Source organism: Phaseolus vulgaris, unplaced genomic scaffold (assembly GCF_000499845.2).
Source record: "Phaseolus vulgaris cultivar G19833 unplaced genomic scaffold, P. vulgaris v2.0 scaffold_13, whole genome shotgun sequence".
Classification (NCBI taxonomy): domain Eukaryota; kingdom Viridiplantae; phylum Streptophyta; class Magnoliopsida; order Fabales; family Fabaceae; genus Phaseolus; species Phaseolus vulgaris.
Window position 1 is genome coordinate 760,604 of NW_027174082.1, and position 22,076 is coordinate 782,679.

Genomic DNA, 22,076 nt, shown 5'->3' on the forward strand with positions numbered 1-22,076 from the left:
TAATATACTTGACCGTTACCAGACCTGGCATAGTATATTTAGTGTGTACCCTTGATCAATTCATGAACACACCCCGAAAGCCACATTAGGAAGCAACATTGTGGGTTCTTAGATATATTAAAGGGACGACAAGTCAAGGTCCTTTTCTACCATTTGAAAATAATTTAACTCTTAATGCATATTGTGATTCAGATTAGGGAGGATGTCGTACTACAAGGCATTCTGTTTCTGGTTACTGTGTTTTTTCTCGGATCATCACTTATATCTTGGAAATCGAAGAAACAAACAAATGTATCACATTCGTCGGTAGAAGCAAAATACAGAGCAATGACAAATACTTGTCTGGAAATGGCTTGGTTGAGATATATACTTCAGGTTTTGAAGGTTGAATTTCACAAACTGGCTTTGTTATTTTGTGATAATCAAGCAGTTTTACATATTGTAGTTAATCCAGTTTTTCACAAACGTACAAAACACATGAGATTGATTGTCACATAGTTTGGGAAAAACTTCAAGCAGGTAAAATTCATCCATGTTATGTTTCTAAAAAGATGCAGTTGACAAACATTTTTCAAAAGCGCTTGGCAGAGAGCAAATTGAGTTTTTATACAGCAAGTTGGGAGATCTTAATTTGCACTCTCCAATGGGAAGTATTAGAAATATATCAATTATGATATGATATTATTAGTCATTATGTGACTTAATTAGTTATTAAAGAAATTATATATCAGTTATTATATGATATAATTAGTTATTATGTGACCTAATTAGTTGATTGAATAGATATAATTAGGTTTTATATACAATTTTATTTGTATATATATACTACAGAAATCATCCAATTTAAAATCAATCTCTTTATTCTAGACATAAAGTTTCTAATATGGCATTTTGTGTAACTTCCCATTATCAAAACTCACGTATAAACAAAACATATTTTTTTATGATTTATATAATAAATTACGAATTAATTCATTACAAATACACTGTTTCTATATGTCTTACCAAGATATCACCGTCAACCAGAAATAAATAAAACAAAAATTATAAGCATTTTAACAATACAATTGTTAACATTATGATCAGTTGTTAAATTAGCAATTTTAAATAGTTATACATACAAACTATGAGTTTGGGAACGAAAATTTTGCTGCTAAAAAAGTATTATGCATAATATTTAATGATTTTTTTCTCTAGTTTTTTTCTAGAAAAGTATACATTAATAGCCAACCCTTTTTATGAATAATAATATGACAAATCTATTTCAATAATAAAACATTATATTGAAGTGAATTTCTTATTATGTTCTATATAAACATTTTATGTACTTAAAATAAAGTGGTGGGTGTTAAGTAATTTTTTTATTGATATAGTAAGTGTATAGTTAGAGCAGAAAATGTTTATAATGAAAAGGTGAAATAAGTGTTTCTAAACCATACAACTATCCATCCCCTTTCGCGCCGCTAGATCTCTTCATTCTCCGTCGTCTTCCGTCGCAGCCATGCCCAGAGCTGGAACATACTATTTCATCAGTTAACACCAAAAAAACATACTAAATTGAATTTAGTACTGAAAACATCTTTTTTTTTTTATGAAAAAAATATCATACTACTTTTTATTTATTTATTATGAAAAATATAATACTCTATTTTTTATTTTTATATGTTCTTATTGGGTTTTGAGTATAGGTAGTTCGAGGTGGTGAATCCAAGTTATCAGTGTTAATAACTTGACTTTAAGTCTATCTCAACCTTATAAAATCGGTTCATAAGACGAGATTTGAACCTACTTATAAATTATGAAATGTCATAATCTTTAGTCGATATAGGATCTCCAACACAAAGTGGACTTTAAGCCTAACTCAACCTCATAAAATCGCTTATAAGGTGAGATTTGAACCCACTTATATATTATAAAATGTCCTAATCTTTAGTCGATGTGGGTTTTCCAACACACACCCCTCATGTCGAGGCTACCAACTCGTGCGTGGGACTATATATTATGGGTGGTCCAATAACGGGTGACCTGATAAGCCCAACAAACACTACTGTAAATGGCTATGATTCTATGTTAAGAAGTGGACTTTAAGTCTAATCCAACCTCATAAAACTGGCTTATAGGGTGAGGTTTGAACACACTTATACATTATGAAATGTCCTAATCTCTAGTCGATGTGAGATCTCCAACACATCCCCTCACGCTGAGGCTACCAACTCATAGATTATGGGTGGTCCGATAACGGGTGACTTGATAAGCCCAAGAAACACTGCTCTAAATGACTTTGATGCCATGTTAAGAAGTAGACTTTAAGCCTCACTCAATCTTATAAAATCGGCTTTTAAGCTGAGGTTTGCACCCACTTATATATTACGAAATGTCCTAGTCTCTACTTGATGTGGTGTTTTGAAATATTTTCGAGCTTTACATGATTAGATTTGGTTAACTAAACAATCAATTATAAATGGATAACTAAGAATTGAGTAATGTATTGTAATCATCTAACTTTGAGCCAACTAATTTGAACTTAAATAAATATTGGTTAACTTTGAACGAATAGTGATTGGTTAACTTTAAACCGAGTGACGTATTGTAATTGACTAACTTTGGGTGAACTGATTTGAGTTTAATAAATATTGGTTAACTTTGAACCAATAATGATCGATTAATTTTGAACTGAGTGTATAAATTTAAATTTGAACTGAGTGTATAAATTTAAATTTGAACATGTAATTATAGAAAATAAACTTTTATTTTTATTTATTCAAGGAAGTGTCTCATTAAAACCTTACTCGTCCCTTTACGAAAAAAAATCTGTGTTAAGGAAAAAAAGTACACTATCATTGTTAAGAGTTTTACAATGGTCTTTAACTAAAATAAATCTTAAGATTAGTAGCATTCCATGTGTAAGATATCAATTTGTCGCTCAAATATTCTAACTTGAATGCACCATTTTGGAGAGAATTAACAATTTGATGTGGGTCATCCCAATTGGAGGCTAGCTTGCCCTTCTTTTTGTCTCTTTGTACATCGTCGAACTTGTGCCACACAAGGTCTCCCTTGTGGAAGTTTCATTCTTGCACTATAATGTTGTACCATCGAGGCACTCTAGATCTCTTGTATCATGCCTATTCTTGGATCTCTTTTATAGTGTTGAGTTCAGCTTGGGTGTTTGTATCATTATGCTGCTTGTCATGAACTTGTCTTCTCCAAGAGATTTCGTCGAGCTCGACAGGAATCATGACATTTGCTCCATACGTCAAAAGAAAGGGAGTTTCTTTTGTGAATGATTAAGGCATGCAATGATATCCCCATAAAATACTTGGGATCTCTTCTGCCCGTAGCCCCTTTGTCTGACCAAGATTTTTCTTCAACTAATTTAATATCACATTTTGGCGATTTTAGCTTGTCCATTGGTTTGGAGATGTTCAGCAAAAGTAACTCGATGTTTGATACTAAGTTTTTGAAAAAATTATTCATAGCCTTTATCAATGGACTGTCGCCTATTATCGGTAACAATACAATGTGGTAATTCATGTTTACATATGATATTCTTCCAAGAGAACTTTTGCAGTTGCTGAGATGTGATAGTCACCAAAGGTTTTGCTTCTATTCACTTAGTAAAATAGTCAATGGCGACTATTATAAACTGTTATAATTTATGGCCTTAAACAAGAGGGGGGGCAAATTGATAAACGATTTTCGCAAACTTTGAAGGTATAATGAAATACAATGATGAATCACAGAGAAAGAAATTAAGGAAGCCAAAGAACAAAACTGATTAAGTTGATTTCCAGAAAATAAACCATTTATTTTTGCGATTCAACCAGTTGTTTTTATTAGCAGTGAATAAAAACAAAACTTAAAACAAATATTAAAGAGATCAGGGAAAGAGATAAGCCCACAAACAGATTTATATTGGTTCACTCTTATCCCAAGAGCTACATCTAGTTCCCAGAAACCACTGGGTATCCACTATGTAATCAAAATCCAAATTACAAACAACCACACCAAAGAAGTGATCTTGAACACCTCAAGCACACACACTTCTCTTGGCAATCACACCACAGAATTCAGAACAACCTCTAATTCTGCACACACCAAAGAAGTGATCTTGAACACCTCAAGAACACACACTTCTCTTGGCAAACACACCATAAAATTCAGAACAACCTCTGATTTTGCACACACCAAAGAAGTGATCTTGAACACCTCAAGAACACACACTTCTCTTGGCAAAACACCACATAATTCAAAACAACCTCTGATTCTGCTTACACCACCAATATTCAGAAATACAATTGAAGGAGGAAATAGGATTGATCACACCTGGTACAAATCAAATCAAAGTACACAGCAAGTCCTACTTCACTCTTAGAGAAAGATCCAAAGCCTTAAGCAATCTTGAAGAAAAACTTGATTTAAAAAACTGATCTTGTAAGTGATTTGCTAGGAGCGTATAACAAAACATTTATACTCCAATTAGCAGTTGAAAACATTTATTATAAAAGTCAAATAAGTTTCAAAACATTTAAATTAGATTTAACACACTTAACATAATTTTGTTAAGGCAGTTAAAAAAATAGTCGGTTGTTTTGTCGAAAAAACCGATTGAAAATTGGTTTGACAACAATGTCAACCAAATTCAAATCTGCCAAAACCAATTTCAAAAACCTTATGTATGAAACAACCGATTGAAACGATAAAACAATTGGTTGTTTTTCTGCTTCTTTATAAAACACTCTTTTAAAAGGATTTGAATTAAACCAGCTTTTGGATTCAAACTAAGAGTGAATTAACAAATTCAAACTACCCCATAACACACTCAACTAAGCTACAATCAGCCTTCAAGCAATCCATGGAGATTTAGAGTCATCAAAGCTCTTCCTCAACAGAAATTTCACATGTTCTTTAGCAATTGGAAAATGGTAGACTATATCCATTCTCCATGTAGTGAATGACCAAGGTGTGATGATGGAGTGAAGCTCTTCAGGTGGTAGTGAGTAAATGGGCCCGGATTTTTGGCATTCTTGGCACTTCTGTATAAAAGAATGAACATCTTTTCTAAGTATTGGGCAATAGTACCTTGCGTAATACTCTTGATGCCATACACTGAGCTTTATACACTCCACATATGTCTCAATGCAACTCTGCCATTACATACTCTACTTGATCATTATCTAGACATTTAAGCAAAGGTAATGAGAATCCTCGCCTAAATAGGTCACTATTGCACATGGTGTAGAATAAAGCTTGTCATCTTAGTTTTCTTGCTTCATTGGAGTTACTCAGGAGCACTTCTTTGGTGAGGTAACTAATGATTGGCGTTATCCAAATAGTATTTCATGTCGTAATATGTAAGACATCATCATAGTCCCAACTTGGCGTATTTAATGTTTCTTGAATAAGAGTTAGAAATTGCCCTGCTTTCTTTGTATTGACGAGCTTGGACAAAACATCAACTGAGTCGTTAAAATCTCGGGAAACATTGATAGCCTTAAATTTGTCAAAACGACTGATTAAATTCTTCACAATATGATAGTACTTTTAGAACAAAGGCTCATTGGCTTGATAATCTCCATTAATATTACTTATCACCAATTGAGAGTCATTGTGACATTTGAGCTTTTTTACCCCCATTTCATGTGCAAGCTTCAATCCTGCAGCTAAGGCCTCGTACTCGACTTGATTGTTGGATGTCTCAAAATTGAATCAAATGGCCTACTCAAGTGTAATTTGATGTGATCCCTTGAGTATAATTCTAGCTCCACTACCCTTTTTGTTGGATGAACCAACAACATTCAAGGTCCACCATTCATGTTTTTTTTTTCGCTTTGAGGGAACTCGACAATTAAGTTAGCCAAAAACTTTGCTTTCATTGGTCCTCGGCCTTTGAATACATACTCGAAGGGTCAATCACCACATCCAAGATATTTTTCACTTTGAAGTTCAGAGTTTCGTCATAGGTTTGTCCTTAAAAGGTGTCTTAGAGGGTTAAGGGATGAATGTGTATTTAAATTTCCCTTGCTTGGCCTCGACTCCTAAGTGATATGAGACTATTGGACGTACCGGAATAAGCCCCTCAGACGCAAATGTTTTGACCTCAAGTTCGTTGAGATGACATTGTTGAAGATGGTTGCTGCCCCTTCAAGATTGTGTTGGATGAAGACCTATATGTAGTGTTTGATGAAGACTTTTATGTACATTTCATGTATTTTTGATTTGCTTTGAGTATGTCTTAGTTAGTGCTTAGAGGTTGTCTAAGAGTGGCTTTTTGCTGAGTAACTCACCTCATAACCACTGGCCATGTGATAAGAACAAGCATAAGTTTTCTTAAACTGTTTTTCACATGTTTTACACAAAAACACGTTTACTGCATAAAAATAAATCTGTTCTTTTCTAAATAAACAGATTCATTTTCTTCACTGATGCCTTGGCTAAAGTCTTGTAAAAATTAGATTTTGTGCATCAGGTATTTTGACTAAGTCTTCTTCTTTTCAAAACGACTGAGTTTCAAATAGTTAAACTTCCTCTGTTTTCGTTTTGAAAAATAAATCTGTTCATCTGTAAATGAATAGATTCTTTTTGCCTCTGGTGCCATGTCATGCTTAAACGTTTTTCAGTTTTATCTCAGCACCAGAATGGTTGACTAAGTCTCCTCACTTAACAAATTCTCTAACTGCTTTTGAAAATAAATATGTTCATTTTATTTTCAATCTGTTCATTTTATAACAGCTTTAACTGTTTTTCAAAATTCTGTTATAAGCTGGCTTTCTATAAAATGCAAACTTGTTTCTGAGTTTAATAACGATTCAAACAGTTCATACATTTGCAAAAAACTAGTTTTGACAGCAGAGAGTTAAGTGATTTCAAAGGATTAGCATTTGTTCTTCAAAGATTTCAAAAATCACAAAGTGCTTGTTCTTGGTTTGGTTCCAAAAGCTTGGTGTGAGGTGCAGCTACTGTTCTAGCAATCTTGCCTACTGGTTTAAGGCAAATCTGTGTATCCTCAATCAGGTGTAGTCGTTTCACATCTCTTTCTTGTAATAGTTTGGTTGAACACTCTTCTTGATAGGTGTTCTTGAAGAGTGGGTGTGTGTGTATGCTGAAATAGGTTTTTTCAGCAAGAGTACCTAAGTTCTTGTAGGTTTCAAGAACAGTGGGAATTGTACTTGGTTGTACTGTGTGTTAGTGATTTCCACCTGTTGTTGGTGAAGACTGGATGTAGCTCAGGTTGAGTGAACCAGTATAATTGCTTGTGTTCATTCTCTCTCACTCTCTGCAATTTCGTTTCTGCATAATTGATAAAACAGCAAAGAAATAAATCTGTTCAATTGAAAATAAATCTGTTCTTTCTGGGCACTGTGCATACTGTTCTTGATTTCTGAAAAAGTTGTTTTAATCTGATAAGAACATATAAAATCTGCTAAAAGCCATTGGAACAGATTGACTGTGATAGGCTGCTCAAGAAACTGTCAATGCTATTAATTGAACCTTAAACAATTGCTTAAAGTTGAAGCTTGTTGTTCTGTAATTCATTGCTCTTAGTTTCTGGAAAATTGCTTGACATCAAGAAGAACACTCATAGTCTGTTAAAAGCCATTGGAACAGGTTGTTTGCAAAGATCACTCAATTAACTAGCATGCTATCAATTGAATCTTAATCACTTGCTTGAAATTAAAGCTTGCTGTTTTGTGTTTCACTGTTTTCCAAATCTGATATTTGTGTGTGTGCATCTGGAAACTCTCACTGCATAATCTTGTGATTAATCTTGCTGTATTAAAAGCGTTTCAAACAGGAAAACAGTGCTGAAATAAATCTGTTCATTTTCACATAAATCGATTTATTTTCTGTAAAACTGGGTTAAACATTGTTTCTGCGAGAAAGTTTTAAAAGGTCAATTCACCCCCCCTCTTGAACTTTGGCACTATTAAACCCAACAATTGGTATCAAGAGCTAGGACTTGTATTTTAATCAAGTTTGTTTGTAATAATGTCTGAGTTTAATGTGCTTTTTGCTTAGGGTTCTGCTGTTAATAGACCACCTATGTTTAATGGAATGAATTATGCATTTTGGAAAGTTAGAATGAGAATTTTTATGGAATCCATTGATGCATTAATTTGGGAAGCTGTGGTCAATGGACCTTATGTGCCAATGCAGGTTGTCAAGGATGAACAAGTGGAAAAGCCAAGATCAGAATGGAATGAGACCGAAAGGAGGAAGGCTCAACATGATCTTGTGGCCAAGAACATCATAACCTCTGCATTGACAATGGATGAGTTCTTCAAGATATCTCAATGTAAGTCAGCTAAGGAGATGTGGGAAGTCTTAGAAGTGACTCATGAAGGTACTGAAGATGTGAAAAGGTCAAGGAAACATGCACTCATCCAAGAATATGAGCTGTTCAGAATGCAACCCGAGGAGAGCATTGCTGATGTGCAGAAGAGATTCACCCACATTGTGAATCACCTCACTGGCTTGGGAAAAGAATTTGACAGAGAGGAGCTCAACATAAAGATATTGAAGTGCCTCGACAGAAGCTGGCAACCAAAGGTGACAGCTATCTCTGAAAGCCGTGATCTGTCAAAATTGGGAACTGCTGCACTGTTTGGAAAGCTGATGGAGCATGAGCTAGAGCTTAAAAGACTTAAAGAGCAGGAAACAACAGAGAGAAAACCCAAAGGGCTTGCACTGAAAGCAACTGAATTGGATGAGATCAAGGAAGAAAAAGAAGATGCTGAAGATGATGACACAATCAGCCTTCTTACAAAAAGATTCAGCAAATTCCTAAGGAAGAAAAGCAAAAATAGGAACCAACAGAAAAGAAGGTATCCTAAACCCAATGATTTAAATTCCTCTAAATATACTTGCTTTGGATGTGGCAAAAAAGGGCATATCAAAACAGATTGTCCAGACAATCAAACAAGGGACAAATCTGCCAGCAAGAAATTTGAAAGGAACAAAGGAAGAAGAGCCTACATCTCATGGGAGGAAAATGAAGTATCCTCAACTAGCAGCTCTTCAACAGAAGATGAGGAGAATAATTTGTGCTTCATGATGAAGGATGAGGAGTCAAGCTCTGAATCAATTGGAAGCAAGAAAAACCAGTGGTACTTGGACAGTGGCTGTTCCAAGCATATGACTGGAGATCTTACAAAGTTCACCAGCTTAAAGCTCAAAGCAGAAGGACATGTAACCTATGGTGATAATAACCGAGGGAGGATTTTGGGCAGAGGAACTGTTGGAACAGGAAACTCAACAACCATTGAGAACGTGTTGTATGTAGAAGGACTCAAGCATAGTCTTCTCAGCATAAGTCAGCTTTGTGACAAAGGATACAAAGTGAATTTTGAGTCAAATGGCTGCACAATCTCAAGTAATTCATCTAGTAAGGTACTGTTTACTGGTAAGAGAGTGAATAACATTTATCTGTTGAATATCATGGAAACTAACTCTTCAAATGAGTGTTTGCTGTCCAGAAGTGATGAGTCTTGGTTGTGGCACAGGAGGTTAGCTCACATACACACAAATCACTTGAATAAATTGAAATCTAAAGATTTAGTTTCTGGTTTACCTAACATTAAATTTCAGGACAACAGGCTTTGTGATGCTTGTGTGAAAGGTAAACAAATCAAATCCTCTTTCAAGTTAAAGGATATTGTCTCTACAAAAAATCCATTGGATGTGTTACATATGGACTTATTTGGTCCATCTAGAGTTGTTAGCTTGGCTGGAAATTTGTATGCTTTAGTTGTTGTGGATGATTACTCTAGATTTACATGGACTCTATTTCTTGCACATAAACATGATGCTTATTCTGCCTTTAAGAGATTAGCAAAAATTCTGCAAAATGAAAATGGTTGCTGCATAAAATCTATTCGAAGTGATCATGGGGAGAGTTTCAAAATGCTAAGTTTGAGAGGTTCTGTGAGAAGCATGGGATAGCTCATACCTTTTCAGCCCCTAGGACACCTCAACAAAATGGTGTAGTTGAAAGGAAAAATAGATCACTAGAGGAACTTGCTAGAACTATGTTAAATGAATCTAGGCTTCCTAGGTATTTTTGGGCTGATGCTGTTTATATTGCAGGTTATGTCTTAAATAGGACCTTAATAAGACCAATTCTTAAGAAAACCCCATATGAATTGTATAAGGGCAGAAAACCTAGTGTGAGTCACCTTAGAGTATTTGGGTGTAAATGTTTTGTATTGAATAATGGCAAAGAAAATCTTGGTAATTTTGATGCTAAATCTGATGAAGGTATGCACATTGGTTATGCTTTGAATGGTCATGCATATAGAGTCTTCAATAAAAGGCTGCTTATAGTAGAAGAATCAATGCATGTTGTTTTTTATGAAACTGATCATAGCCTATCTAAAACTGCTGATGACCCTGACAGTAATGAATTTAAATCTGTTTTAAATCAAAATGAATCGATTCATTTTGATACTGCTGATACACATGCTATACAAGAATCTACTGCAGCTGCAGGTTTGCCAAAAGAGTGGAAAACCCCAAGAGACTTAACCCTTGATAATGTCATTGGGAACATTGAGAAAGGAGTGTCAACTAGAAAATCATTGAACAATTTCTGTGAAGCAATGGCCTTTGTATCTCAAGTTGAACCCAAGAATTTGAATGAAGCTCTCAAAGACAGCAACTGGATTTTAGCTATGCAAGAGGAACTGAATCAGTTTGCTCTTAATGAGGTCTGGACTCTTGTTCCTAGAATACCAGAGATGAATGTAATTGGAACAAAATGGGTATTTAGAAACAAGATGGATGAGCATGGAGTGATCACCAGAAACAAGGCTAGGCTTGTAGCTAAAGGGTACAATCAAGAAGAAGGGATAGACTATGATGAGACATATGCACCAGTGGCTCGGTTAGAAGCTGTTAGACTGCTGCTTGCCTTTTCCTACATCAAAGGGTTCAAGCTATTTCAAATGGACGTGAAGAGTGCCTTTTTGAATGGCTATATAAATGAAGAGGTATTTGTCTCACAACCACCAGGTTTTGAAGACCATCAACATCCAGAATATGTGTTCAAACTCCAAAAGGCTCTCTATGGACTCAAGCAAGCTCCTAGGCAATGGTATGAGAGGCTAAGTGATTTTCTAACCTCACAAGGCTATGACAGAGGCACATCAGATAAGACCTTGTTCATTAAGAAGAAAGGAGATGACTCAATTCTAGTCCAAGTATATGTGGATGACATCATTTTTGGATCAAACAATGGAGAATTGTGTGAAGCTTTCGTGAAAGTCATGAAGAGTGAGTTTGAAATGTCAATGATGGGTGAGTTGAACTATTTTCTAGGTTTGCAGGTCAAACAACTCAAGGATGGCATTTTCCTAAGTCAGGCTAAGTATTGCAAGGATTTGCTGAAGAAATTTGAAATGGACAAGTGTAAACCAATCAGCACACCCTTCTCAACAAGTTGTCATTTGGATCATGATGAAGCTGGAATTTCTGTTGATGAAACCAAATACAGAGGACTCATAGGATCACTGTTGTATCTTACTGCCAGCAGGCCAGATATAACGTTTGCAGTGTGCATGTGTGCAAGGTTTCAATTTGCTCCTAAAGAATCACACTACAATGCTGTCAAAAGGATTTTGAAGTATTTGCAAGGAACTAAAGAAGTTGGCTTGTGGTATCCAGGTAATATTTAATTAAGCTTAACTGGTTATTCTGATTCAGATTTTGCAGGTTGCAAAATTGACAGGAAGAGCACAAGTGGAACCTGTCATTTGCTTGGATCAAGCTTGATCTCATGGCAATGCAAAAAGCAGGCTTGTGTAGCTCTTTCCACTGCTGAAGCAGAATACATTGCAGCAGGGAGTTGTTGTGCTCAAACTATATGGCTAAGACAACAATTGAATGATTTTGGTATCTTACTTAACCATATACCTCTGCTGTGTGATAATACAAGTGCAATCAACTTAACCAAAAATCCTGTCATGCATTCAAGAACCAAACACATTGAAATAAGGCATCATTTTCTAAGAGAACACATATCTAATGGAACATGTGATATTAAGTTCATTGGTACTGATTTACAACTTGTTGATTTGTTCACAAAACCATTAGCCAAAGATAGGTTTAATTTTCTGCTTAATGAATTGGGTATTATAAATATCAATTGTACCTAGCAGTGAAAAATTAAATCTGTTTATTCGCAATTGAATGTGTTTATTTTCTGCACTGATATGCATTGATGACTAGGAAAGAGAAATTCTGATATTTGACTGCTTGACTGACTTAGTGGGCATTAACCTCTGTACCTTTGACGGTTTTGGTCATGGTTATGTAACCGATTTGATGGTTTGGGTGCTCAATAAGAATTTGAGTGTATGCATCGTGACCCTAAATATTTGGTGCATATTTTCAAAGATTCTCTGCACAAATTCAGAGCATAATATCTTCATGCATATCCACTCATAACTGCCATATCAATCCATTTATTCTGCTATAAATCTGTGTGAATACTTGCTACCCACATTGGCCATTCTCTTTCTATTCTCACCATTTGAATCCAAGAAAAGAATTCAGGTTCAAACATGGCTTCATCTTCAAGACAAAAACAGAAAAGCAAGGGAAAGCAAACCACTTCTCAAGGTGTGTTAGAAGGATGGTTCGCTGGAAATGAAGAAGGCATCAATGCCTACATTCACGAGACAAGCAGGAAGCAGATCAACATACCCAAGGTGCTAGATTTCAACTGGCTGAAATCTGAAAAACTGGTAGAAACAAGGGCTGTGTTGAAACACCAGAAACTGAAAAAGATGCTGGAATTAACGGGTAATGTTTATCCTGACTTGGTTAAGGTGTTTTATACTAACCTCACATTGGATGGGAAGAATGTTGTCTCTTATGTGAAAGGAATCAAGATGAAGATCACAAGTGAGGTGTGGAACTCTGTGGCTGGAATAAAATATGCTGGACTGAAAGTAGGGAAGGGAAATACCAGTGGAATTTCAGAATTCAACAAGCTGCAATATTATAAGAGTTGCATGAGGAATCCTACAGAGAGTATAAACAGGTTTCATGCAGGGCATTTGAACCTCACTCCACGTCTAGTTGCATACATCATAGCATGGCAACTGATTCCAAGAGGGACAAACCATGCTGTCTTACATGAAGAGGATCTCATTCTCCTATATTGCATCATGAACCAAATTAAGGTAAACTGGGTGTTCATTGTCAATGAACACATGCTCAAGTCAAAAAGGTTGGCTGATTACAGATTTCCCTATGCTATTCTTGTTTCCAAATTAATTGATTACTTTGGTGTTGATGTTACAAATGAGAGAAATGACCCTATCAAAGCTGTAAGTGAGATTGATACTTCAACTCTCACCAAAATGGGTTTTCACAAAATTGAAAACAAGTGGGTGGTTCTCAAGGAGAAGGACACTCAAGCAGAACATGAGGATGAGGATGAAGCTGTTCCTATGGATGATGACTCACCTGCTACCCAATCTGAACATGAGGAAGTTGCTGCAAATGCCATAGTTGCCTATCAAAGTCCAGAATACCGTGGAGAACCAATGTCTATGTTTGAGAGGCAAGTGCTGTACCGTCTTGATGTCATGTCTGCAGAACAAAGGGCACACTTTGAGACTACTCATGCAAGGTTCCAACACCTTGATAATCAGATTGAAGGAGTTCAGGCACAGCTTGCAGAGCTTTACTACAAGGATCAGTAGTTTTCGGCCTTTAATGCTTTCTTTATCAGCTTTCAAGTTTCTGTAATGCTGAACAATTAGGTTTTCTGTTTCTGAACTATTATGGTTATGGTTTCTGCTTTATATCCCTTTATTCCCTATGCTTATATGCTGTTTGATGAATCCAAAGGGGGAGAAAAATAGCTCACCATGCTAGGTGAAGCTAGCTGAAACAGGGAGTTAATTCTGCACCTTAAAACCATGTCTTATGCTATGCATAGTGCTGTTTTTTCTGGTTTAAAATCTGGTGCAGTGCAGGTGCAATTCTGGTTTAAAATCTGGTGCAAGTACTTAAAGCAACAAAGCTATGAGGTTAGCTATGGGGATTTGTCTCCATCAAACAGGGGGAGATTGTTGAAGATGGTTGCTGCCCCTTCAAGATTGTGTTTGATGAAGACCTATATGTAGTGTTTGATGAAGACTTTTATGTACATTTCATGTATTTTTGATTTGCTTTGAGTATGTCTTAGTTAGTGCTTAGAGGTTGTCTAAGAGTGGCTTTTTGCTGAGTAACTCACCTCATAACCACTGGCCATGTGATAAGAACAAGCATAAGTTTTCTTAAACTGTTTTTCACATGTTTTACACAAAAACACGTTTACTGCATAAAAATAAATCTGTTCTTTTCTAAATAAACAGATTCATTTTCTTCACTGATGCCTTGGCTAAAGTCTTGTAAAAATTAGATTTTGTGCATCAGGTATTTTGACTAAGTCTTCTTCTTTTCAAAACGACTGAGTTTCAAATAGTTAAACTTCCTCTGTTTTTGTTTTGAAAAATAAATCTATTCATCTGTAAATGAATAGATTCTTTTTGCCTCTGGTGCCATGTCATGCTTAAACGTTTTTCAGTTTTATCTCAACACCAGAATGGTTGACTAAGTCTCCTCACTTAACAAATTCTCTAACTGCTTTTGAAAATAAATATGTTCATTTTATTTTCAATCTGTTCATTTTATAACAGCTTTAACTGTTTTTCAAAATTCTGTTATAAGCTGGCTTTCTATAAAATGCAAACTTGTTTCTGAGTTTAATAACGATTCAAACAGTTCATACATTTGCAAAAAACTAGTTTTGACAGCAGAGAGTTAAGTGATTTCAAAGGATTAGCATTTGTTCTTCAAAGATTTCAAAAATCACAAAGTGCTTGTTCTTGGTTTGGTTCCAAAAGCTTGGTGTGAGGTGCAACTACTGTTCTAGCAATCTTGCCTACTGGTTTAAGGCAAATCTGTGTATCCTCAATCAGGTGTAGTCGTTTCACATCTCTTTCTTGTAATAGTTTGGTTGAACACTCTTCTTGATAGGTGTTCTTGAAGAGTGGGTGTGTGTGTATGCTGAAATAGGTTTTTTCAGCAAGAGTACCTAAGTTCTTGTAGGTTTCAAGAACAGTGGGAATTGTACTTGGTTGTACTGTGTGTTAGTGATTTCCACCTGTTGTTGGTGAAGACTGGATGTAGCTCAGGTTGAGTGAACCAGTATAATTGCTTGTGTTCATTCTCTCTCACTCTCTGCAATTTCGTTTCTGCATAATTGATAAAACAGCAAAGAAATAAATCTGTTCAATTGAAAATAAATCTGTTCTTTCTGGGCACTGTGCATACTGTTCTTGATTTCTGAAAAAGTTGTTTTAATCTGATAAGAACATATAAAATCTGCTAAAAGCCATTGGAACAGATTGACTGTGATAGGCTGCTCAAGAAACTGTCAATGCTATTAATTGAACCTTAAACAATTGCTTAAAGTTGAAGCTTGCTGTTCTGTAATTCATTGCTCTTAATTTCTGGAAAATTGCTTGACATCAAGAAGAACACTCATAGTCTGTTAAAAGCCATTGGAACAGGTTGTTTGCAAAGGTCACTCAATTAACTAGCATGCTATCAATTGAATCTTAATCACTTGCTTGAAATTAAAGCTTGCTGTTTTGTGTTTCACTGTTTTCCAAATCTGATATCTGTGTGTGTGCATCTGGAAACTCTCACTGCATAATCTTGTGATTAATCTTGTTGTATTAAAAGCGTTTCAAACAGGAAAACAGTGCTGAAATAAATCTGTTCATTTTCACATAAATCGATTTATTTTCTGTAAAACTGGGTTAAACATTGTTTCTGCGAGAAAGTTTTAAAAGGTCAATTCACCCCCCCTCTTGAACTTTGGCACTATTAAACCCAACAGACATCACTATAATAAATCATCACATCCAATGTATTGTCCGCTTTGGAACTCAGAGTTTCGTCATGCTTAAGAGGATTAAAGGAGGTATGATTATTTAAATTGCTCTTGACCTCGACTCTTAATTGATATGAGACTATTGGACATATTGGAACAAGACTCCGAATTAAGAATTAAGAAATGTGAGTTTGTTTTAAATTGTCTTTGACCTCGACTCCTAAGTGATGTGAGACTATTGGACGTACCAGAAAAGATCTCCAATTAAAAGTTAAGGAATATGAATTCGTCTTTGAAACATTATTTCAAACCCATGATAAACACATTCTTATAATTTATATATTTTGTTTATATGAATACACACAAATCTCAAAACTCTAATTAACAAATTTAAGAATATCATAATTACTTACATATCAACTTTATTAACATACTATATAAAAAAATTCAATTTTATTAATTAATCATTATAATTATATTTTCCTATTTTTGAATATTTTAAATATGTTATTGGATTGTTATGTTTTTCCTAAGATACTAAAAAATTCAATTCAAGATTTTGAAATAATATTGTTATAAAAAAGTTTTCATTCATTAACTAAATATTTTTCTTATATTTGTCATCAATATTTGAATATATAATGTTACATGCTCTTAAAATATTTTTCTCCTTTAAAATTATTAAATTTTATTTTTTAATTCTAATAATAATATAAAATAATCATGATAAAAATAATAAAGAAAAAGATTTTTTTTCCTTATTTTTATTCATAATATCTAAATTATATTTTTATTTAATTTATTTCATAAGTAACGACCTCTTTTCTATTCTGATCACACACCACACACCCATGTACCAATATTAAAAGGTTATTCTTAAAATAATTATTTATTATAAATTATAATTACTACCTATAGTTTATATATGAAGTATATATATATATATATTATATTTATTAGTTTAAACAATATAAAAGTAAATATTTATTTTGTGTGATTATGTATTATTTTGTTTATTTTTTTAAAAAATAAAACTCTCTAAGTTTTTTATGGTTTTATGAGATTTTTCTATTCATCCTCTAATAGAAAAAATATAATTCATAAACTTTTAATAACTTTGTAAATATAAAATAATTTTCTTTTACACTCCCATAGTTATAAAAACTTCTATTTTATCTTTTTGGTTTACGAAAATTTACTTTCGAAATCTAAAATTAATTTTTACATAAAAACTTTTAACAAAAAATAATTTCTAAATTTCACAATATGAACAAATTAGTGCAATCTAATTCTTTTTTTTTAAAAATTACATAGTTAAAAAGTTGTTAGATTTTATTAATTTAGAATTTATTTTTTGCAAGAAGAAAACTTCTAAATTACACTCAGAATTCATTTTTGATTAAAAAATGTGTAATAAAAAATCTTTTATATTACATAATACAAATTACTTATTTTTTAAGTCTATCAATTATCTAACTTATAAACAAAAGTGACTGAAAAAAAGAGAACCACAAAGGAATGATGTTCATGACATGAAAGGGAAAGACCAAGACAAATGGACAATTTTGTATTTTAACCATCCCATAAATTTAAACCATGATACATGATACAGAAAGATATGACCAAAAAGTCATTTTCTAAATTTCTGAATTATATAATTTGAAAGTATTTTTTTTTTATGTATAATTAGTTTCTAGATTACATAATTCAGAAGTTTTTTTTAATTTTTAAATTATATAATTCGAAAGTCTTTTTCAAATACGTGTCCGGATTACATAATTTAAAAGATATTATCAAATCCAGACTTTTGGATTATATAATTCAAAATATGAAGGTGACACAAAAAGAATAAAAAATTATTTTTATGTTTTGTATGGAATGTTAGAAGAACATATGGAGGTGCAGGAAGAAACAATCGGACTTTAACCTTCTTGAGAAGAGTCCAGGCCCACTTATCCATTGGGCCGCGTCATAAGTTTTGACTGAAGCCCTAATATCTGACTCAAACCCTATTTTATTTGGTGTTGTGAAATTCTCTGTTAGATAAAGAACGCGGTATAACCTAAGGGTACTTTTTTCTGTGTCTGTGCATCAACCACAACCACCAGAAGCTGAACCCGAAGCCGCCATGGCCACTGCAAGGACTGTGAAGGACGTTTCTCCCCATGAGTTCGTCAAGGCTTACTCTTCTCACCTTAAGCGATCTGGCAAGGTCATTCCTTCTCTTGTTTCTTCCTTAAAAACGAGAGTTTAACGCAAAACCCTTCTTCTGTTTTGATTGTTTATGCTGTATCAACTGCTTCTGATTCATTTTGATTTTATTCTTATAGTGGGTTCAAGAAATATTGTTTATTTTGTCTATTGTTTGTATGATGCTTTTGTTGAGTGGTTATGCCCATGTGTTTGTGTTGATTGTTTTCTATATAAAGTTATGAGTTTTGAATTGGGCTGTGTTAAAGTTTGCAACTTGATCTACTTTGTTTGTCATGGACTCCAGTGATCTTAAGTGAGTTTTCTGTGTTGAGTTTAATCATAAATGGGCATTTGAATATGAGCAAATGTATTAGTTTTGGTATAGGAAATAGATGATGGATTGGGTAGGTGATTCAGAAGGAAACATTTGTTTGCCATTTAGTGACTTGACCTAGTTCTAGAAAGATCTTTAATTTGGTTATGATTTGTATGTTTGTAAACATGTTCTCTGAACAACGGGAGACTTTTTGTCAGTTTTAATTGGTTATCTTCTGTATACGGGTGATGTCTTTTATAATATCCTGTTATTGATATGTTGATTTAATTTCTACTTTTGGTTCTAAGCAGATGGAGTTGCCTGAGTGGACTGATATTGTCAAAACAGCTAAATTTAAGGAGTTGGCTCCCTATGATCCTGACTGGTACTATGTTAGAGCTGGTGAGTTTCTTTTTGACTGTGCTTTCCTAATGCATTTTTTGGTCAATAGCTGGTTGTTGTTGGAAATTTCAATGATAGGGTAGTGAGTTGTGCTGTATGTTTAATTTAAATCTTGAATAATTTCAGCTTCCATGGCAAGAAAGATCTATTTGAGAGGAGGACTTGGTGTTGGTGCATTTCAAAGGATTTATGGAGGGAGCAAGAGGAATGGTAGCCGTCCTCCTCATTTCTGTAAGAGCAGTGGTTCCATTGCCCGTCACATTCTTCAGCAGTTGCAAACCATGAGCATAATTGAACTGGACACCAAGGGGTAAGCTATTCTACAATGTTAAGGATCACAGCTGGAACTTATCTTTGGCAATTATTGAGTTGTGTTGCATAGTTTGTCCTTGTTCTAAATCAGAATGTGAGCATCTTCATGTGATAACATTGATCCATTCTTTATCTCAGTGGCAGGAGAATCACGTCCAGTGGCCGGCGGGATCTTGATCAAGTTGCAGGACGCATTGTGGTTGCACCTTGATCAATGAAGGCTTGTCTGCTACCATAAGCAATATTATGATTTTTGGTTATTGTTAGAGAGATGTGATGATAACAGATTATGCTCAATTTTTTTATCTTAGACTTGTCTTTATATTTATTGGATGTGCTTAATGTTTATGATGCTGTTGCTTTCTGTCTTTTATTAGATCATATTGCCACATTTTTTTTCATCTGGATATTCTTCTTTTTTTTGTCTTTGACTTTTGAAATGAAGATTAAGGGCCATAATTTTGAATTTTCAGCATCTAGTGTAACCATGCATTTGTCGTTATGATCTATTTTTATTTTGTTGCACTGGTCACCTATGAAGCTCTGTGCGTCCGTTTCCGAGACACTTGTGGGACACTGAAATGCTTACAACTGATTCATGTCAATTTTTTTTTTGGGTACATGACAATTTTAGCACGGTTTCAACAATTTTTTCGAAAGGAAAAATTCAATGATTACTCAGTGGTTTTAGAAATAGGATTAAATACTTTTGAACCATCTGTCAAAAAAAATTAATACACAAGAAAAAAAACCACGATTACACTTCTGTTATGTTCATAAATTTGGAAGATATTTATCCTCTCTGTCTTATGATTAAAAGTAGTTAGAATTGATAATAATTTCTTTGATAAGTTAGTACTGTTTGTACGGGTTGGAATTGGGACTGAAGTGTCAATATATTGGAAGTTTATTTTAATCTTTATAAAATCAACAACAAAATAATATAGAGCTCAATTTTCTCAATATTAGTTTAATTATGGTATATATTTCTTTTTGCTGTAATGAGGTTTGATTTTTTTGCAAGTGATTATATATGTGAGCTAAACATATTTTTTTTTTAAATTGATAGAATAATTGAGAAAATGTAGAATGTTTTGCTACTGCGAGATAGAAAGGGTGAAAAGAAAATAATTTAAATTAATAATTTTGTAGGGTTAAATATTTATTTAACTTAAATTTATTTCTTGTATCGTCAAAATTGATTAATTAGTCATCAAATTAGGAGAGGGGATGTGTGGGGATTTGAGGTAATTGATGTATGATGAAGATATGAGAAAAAAATGTGAAGAAAGTGAGATTGTTTGGATTGAGATATGTTAGGGTGGAGATGTGAGGAAAGTTTAGGGAAGTTTGTGAGCCATATTATATTTGTGAAAGGATTTTAATTTTTTAAAAGATGTAAATATTATTTTACAAATTTATCTTTGTCTATTAAAAATAATTAATAATAAAATAAATTGTTTTTGTTTAAAAATAACAACTTTAACTTATTTGGTAGATTTAAAATTTATAACTAAAAAAATATATGTTAAATATAAATATGTATAATATAAAAATTATAATTAGAAAAAAATATATATTCAATAAATTAAATAAATTTTTTTTAAGTAATTTCTTTAAAATATTAAACATGTACTATAAAATTAGAAAACAAATAAGATCTTACATAAATAAATAAAAAATTATATTAAAAATTCTGTAATAATGAAAAATAAAAAATACTACAAGAACAAAAATATAACGTAATTAATAATAAAAAATAATTTCAAAAAAATTATAATAAAAAAAATATAACTCATAAACATAATAACTATGCATAGAAATATATTAATATAAACACAACAACAAATTAAATTAGAACATAACTTCAAATAAATTTTTATATATTAAATATATACTAAAAAATTAGAAAATAAATCACATCTTAGAATAGAAAATTACTATTTTTTAATATTAAAAAATTATTATTTTATCACCATGGACCTTGATCAAGAAAAATTTCACGGACCTTGTATGTCTTTTCAGAGAATATGTTTCTGCAACGCATGGGTCATCTAAAAAGTATTGTGTCCATTAAACTAAATAAAACATAACATAACACATAAATACATATTTTAATATATCAATTATCTTTTTCTAATGAATAATTTAAGTTATAATAACATTATTTTAAGTGTTTAATTATCACTACACTCTTTAGAGAAAAAAAAAAAGAATACGATAAATTTTAAATTATTCGTAAATAGTGATTACTTATTTGAATATATTCGTAAATAGTGATAAATTCAAACAACATTGTTTATATATTTTAAATATTTAAACATGAAACCATAAAAAAAGTCTTTATTTTAAGATTTCATGAAACTCCCCTGCACTTACCTTCGTCCACCAATTGTCACAGGAACAGGTAAGTTGGAAACATCAAATTAATTTCTCCAAAACTCTATCAACATTTAAATTTGAATATAAAATAATATAAGATACAAAGATATAAAATTTGGATAAGTGATGGGTTGTTTTTAGAGATTTTTTGTATTAAATAAATTAAATATTTAGTATAAAATAAAATGAAAAATGTTTAGTATAACCTTTTGGTGATGCCTATGATCTAACCCAGGTAATATTTTCAGTGTTAATTAGATATTGTATATTATTTTCTTTAAACAAAACTAAATTCAACCATATTTAATAAAATATCTGATTAGAACTTGAAAAATAGGTATCACCTGATTTAGTCTAATAACTAATATATAAATGGAAGATTTTATTTAACTATATTTCTTTTTACACTGGTTTATCATTATTTACATAATTTATATTTTATAAAATAATAAACAAACTTAAAACTTCCTTAAAATTTATGATGATTTGTTTCTTCATTTTAAATATTATATATATATATATATATATATATATATATTAAACATTGTACAATAATTTTTTTAAAATACTAATACATTT

General features: G+C 32.8%; 1 protein-coding gene across 1 annotated transcript; it reads left to right on the plus strand.

The window, feature by feature from the left end:
- Positions 1-17,896: 17,896 nt before the first annotated feature.
- LOC137816913 (small ribosomal subunit protein eS19z) lies at positions 17,897-19,587 on the plus strand. Its single transcript, XM_068620087.1, has 4 exons — positions 17,897-18,104; positions 18,713-18,803; positions 18,930-19,113; positions 19,254-19,587. The coding sequence occupies exons 1-4, from the start codon at positions 18,021-18,023 to the stop codon at positions 19,324-19,326; spliced, it is 432 nt and encodes a 143-aa protein (XP_068476188.1). The 5' UTR covers positions 17,897-18,020; the 3' UTR covers positions 19,327-19,587.
- The last annotated feature ends 2,489 nt before the right edge of the window (positions 19,588-22,076 follow it).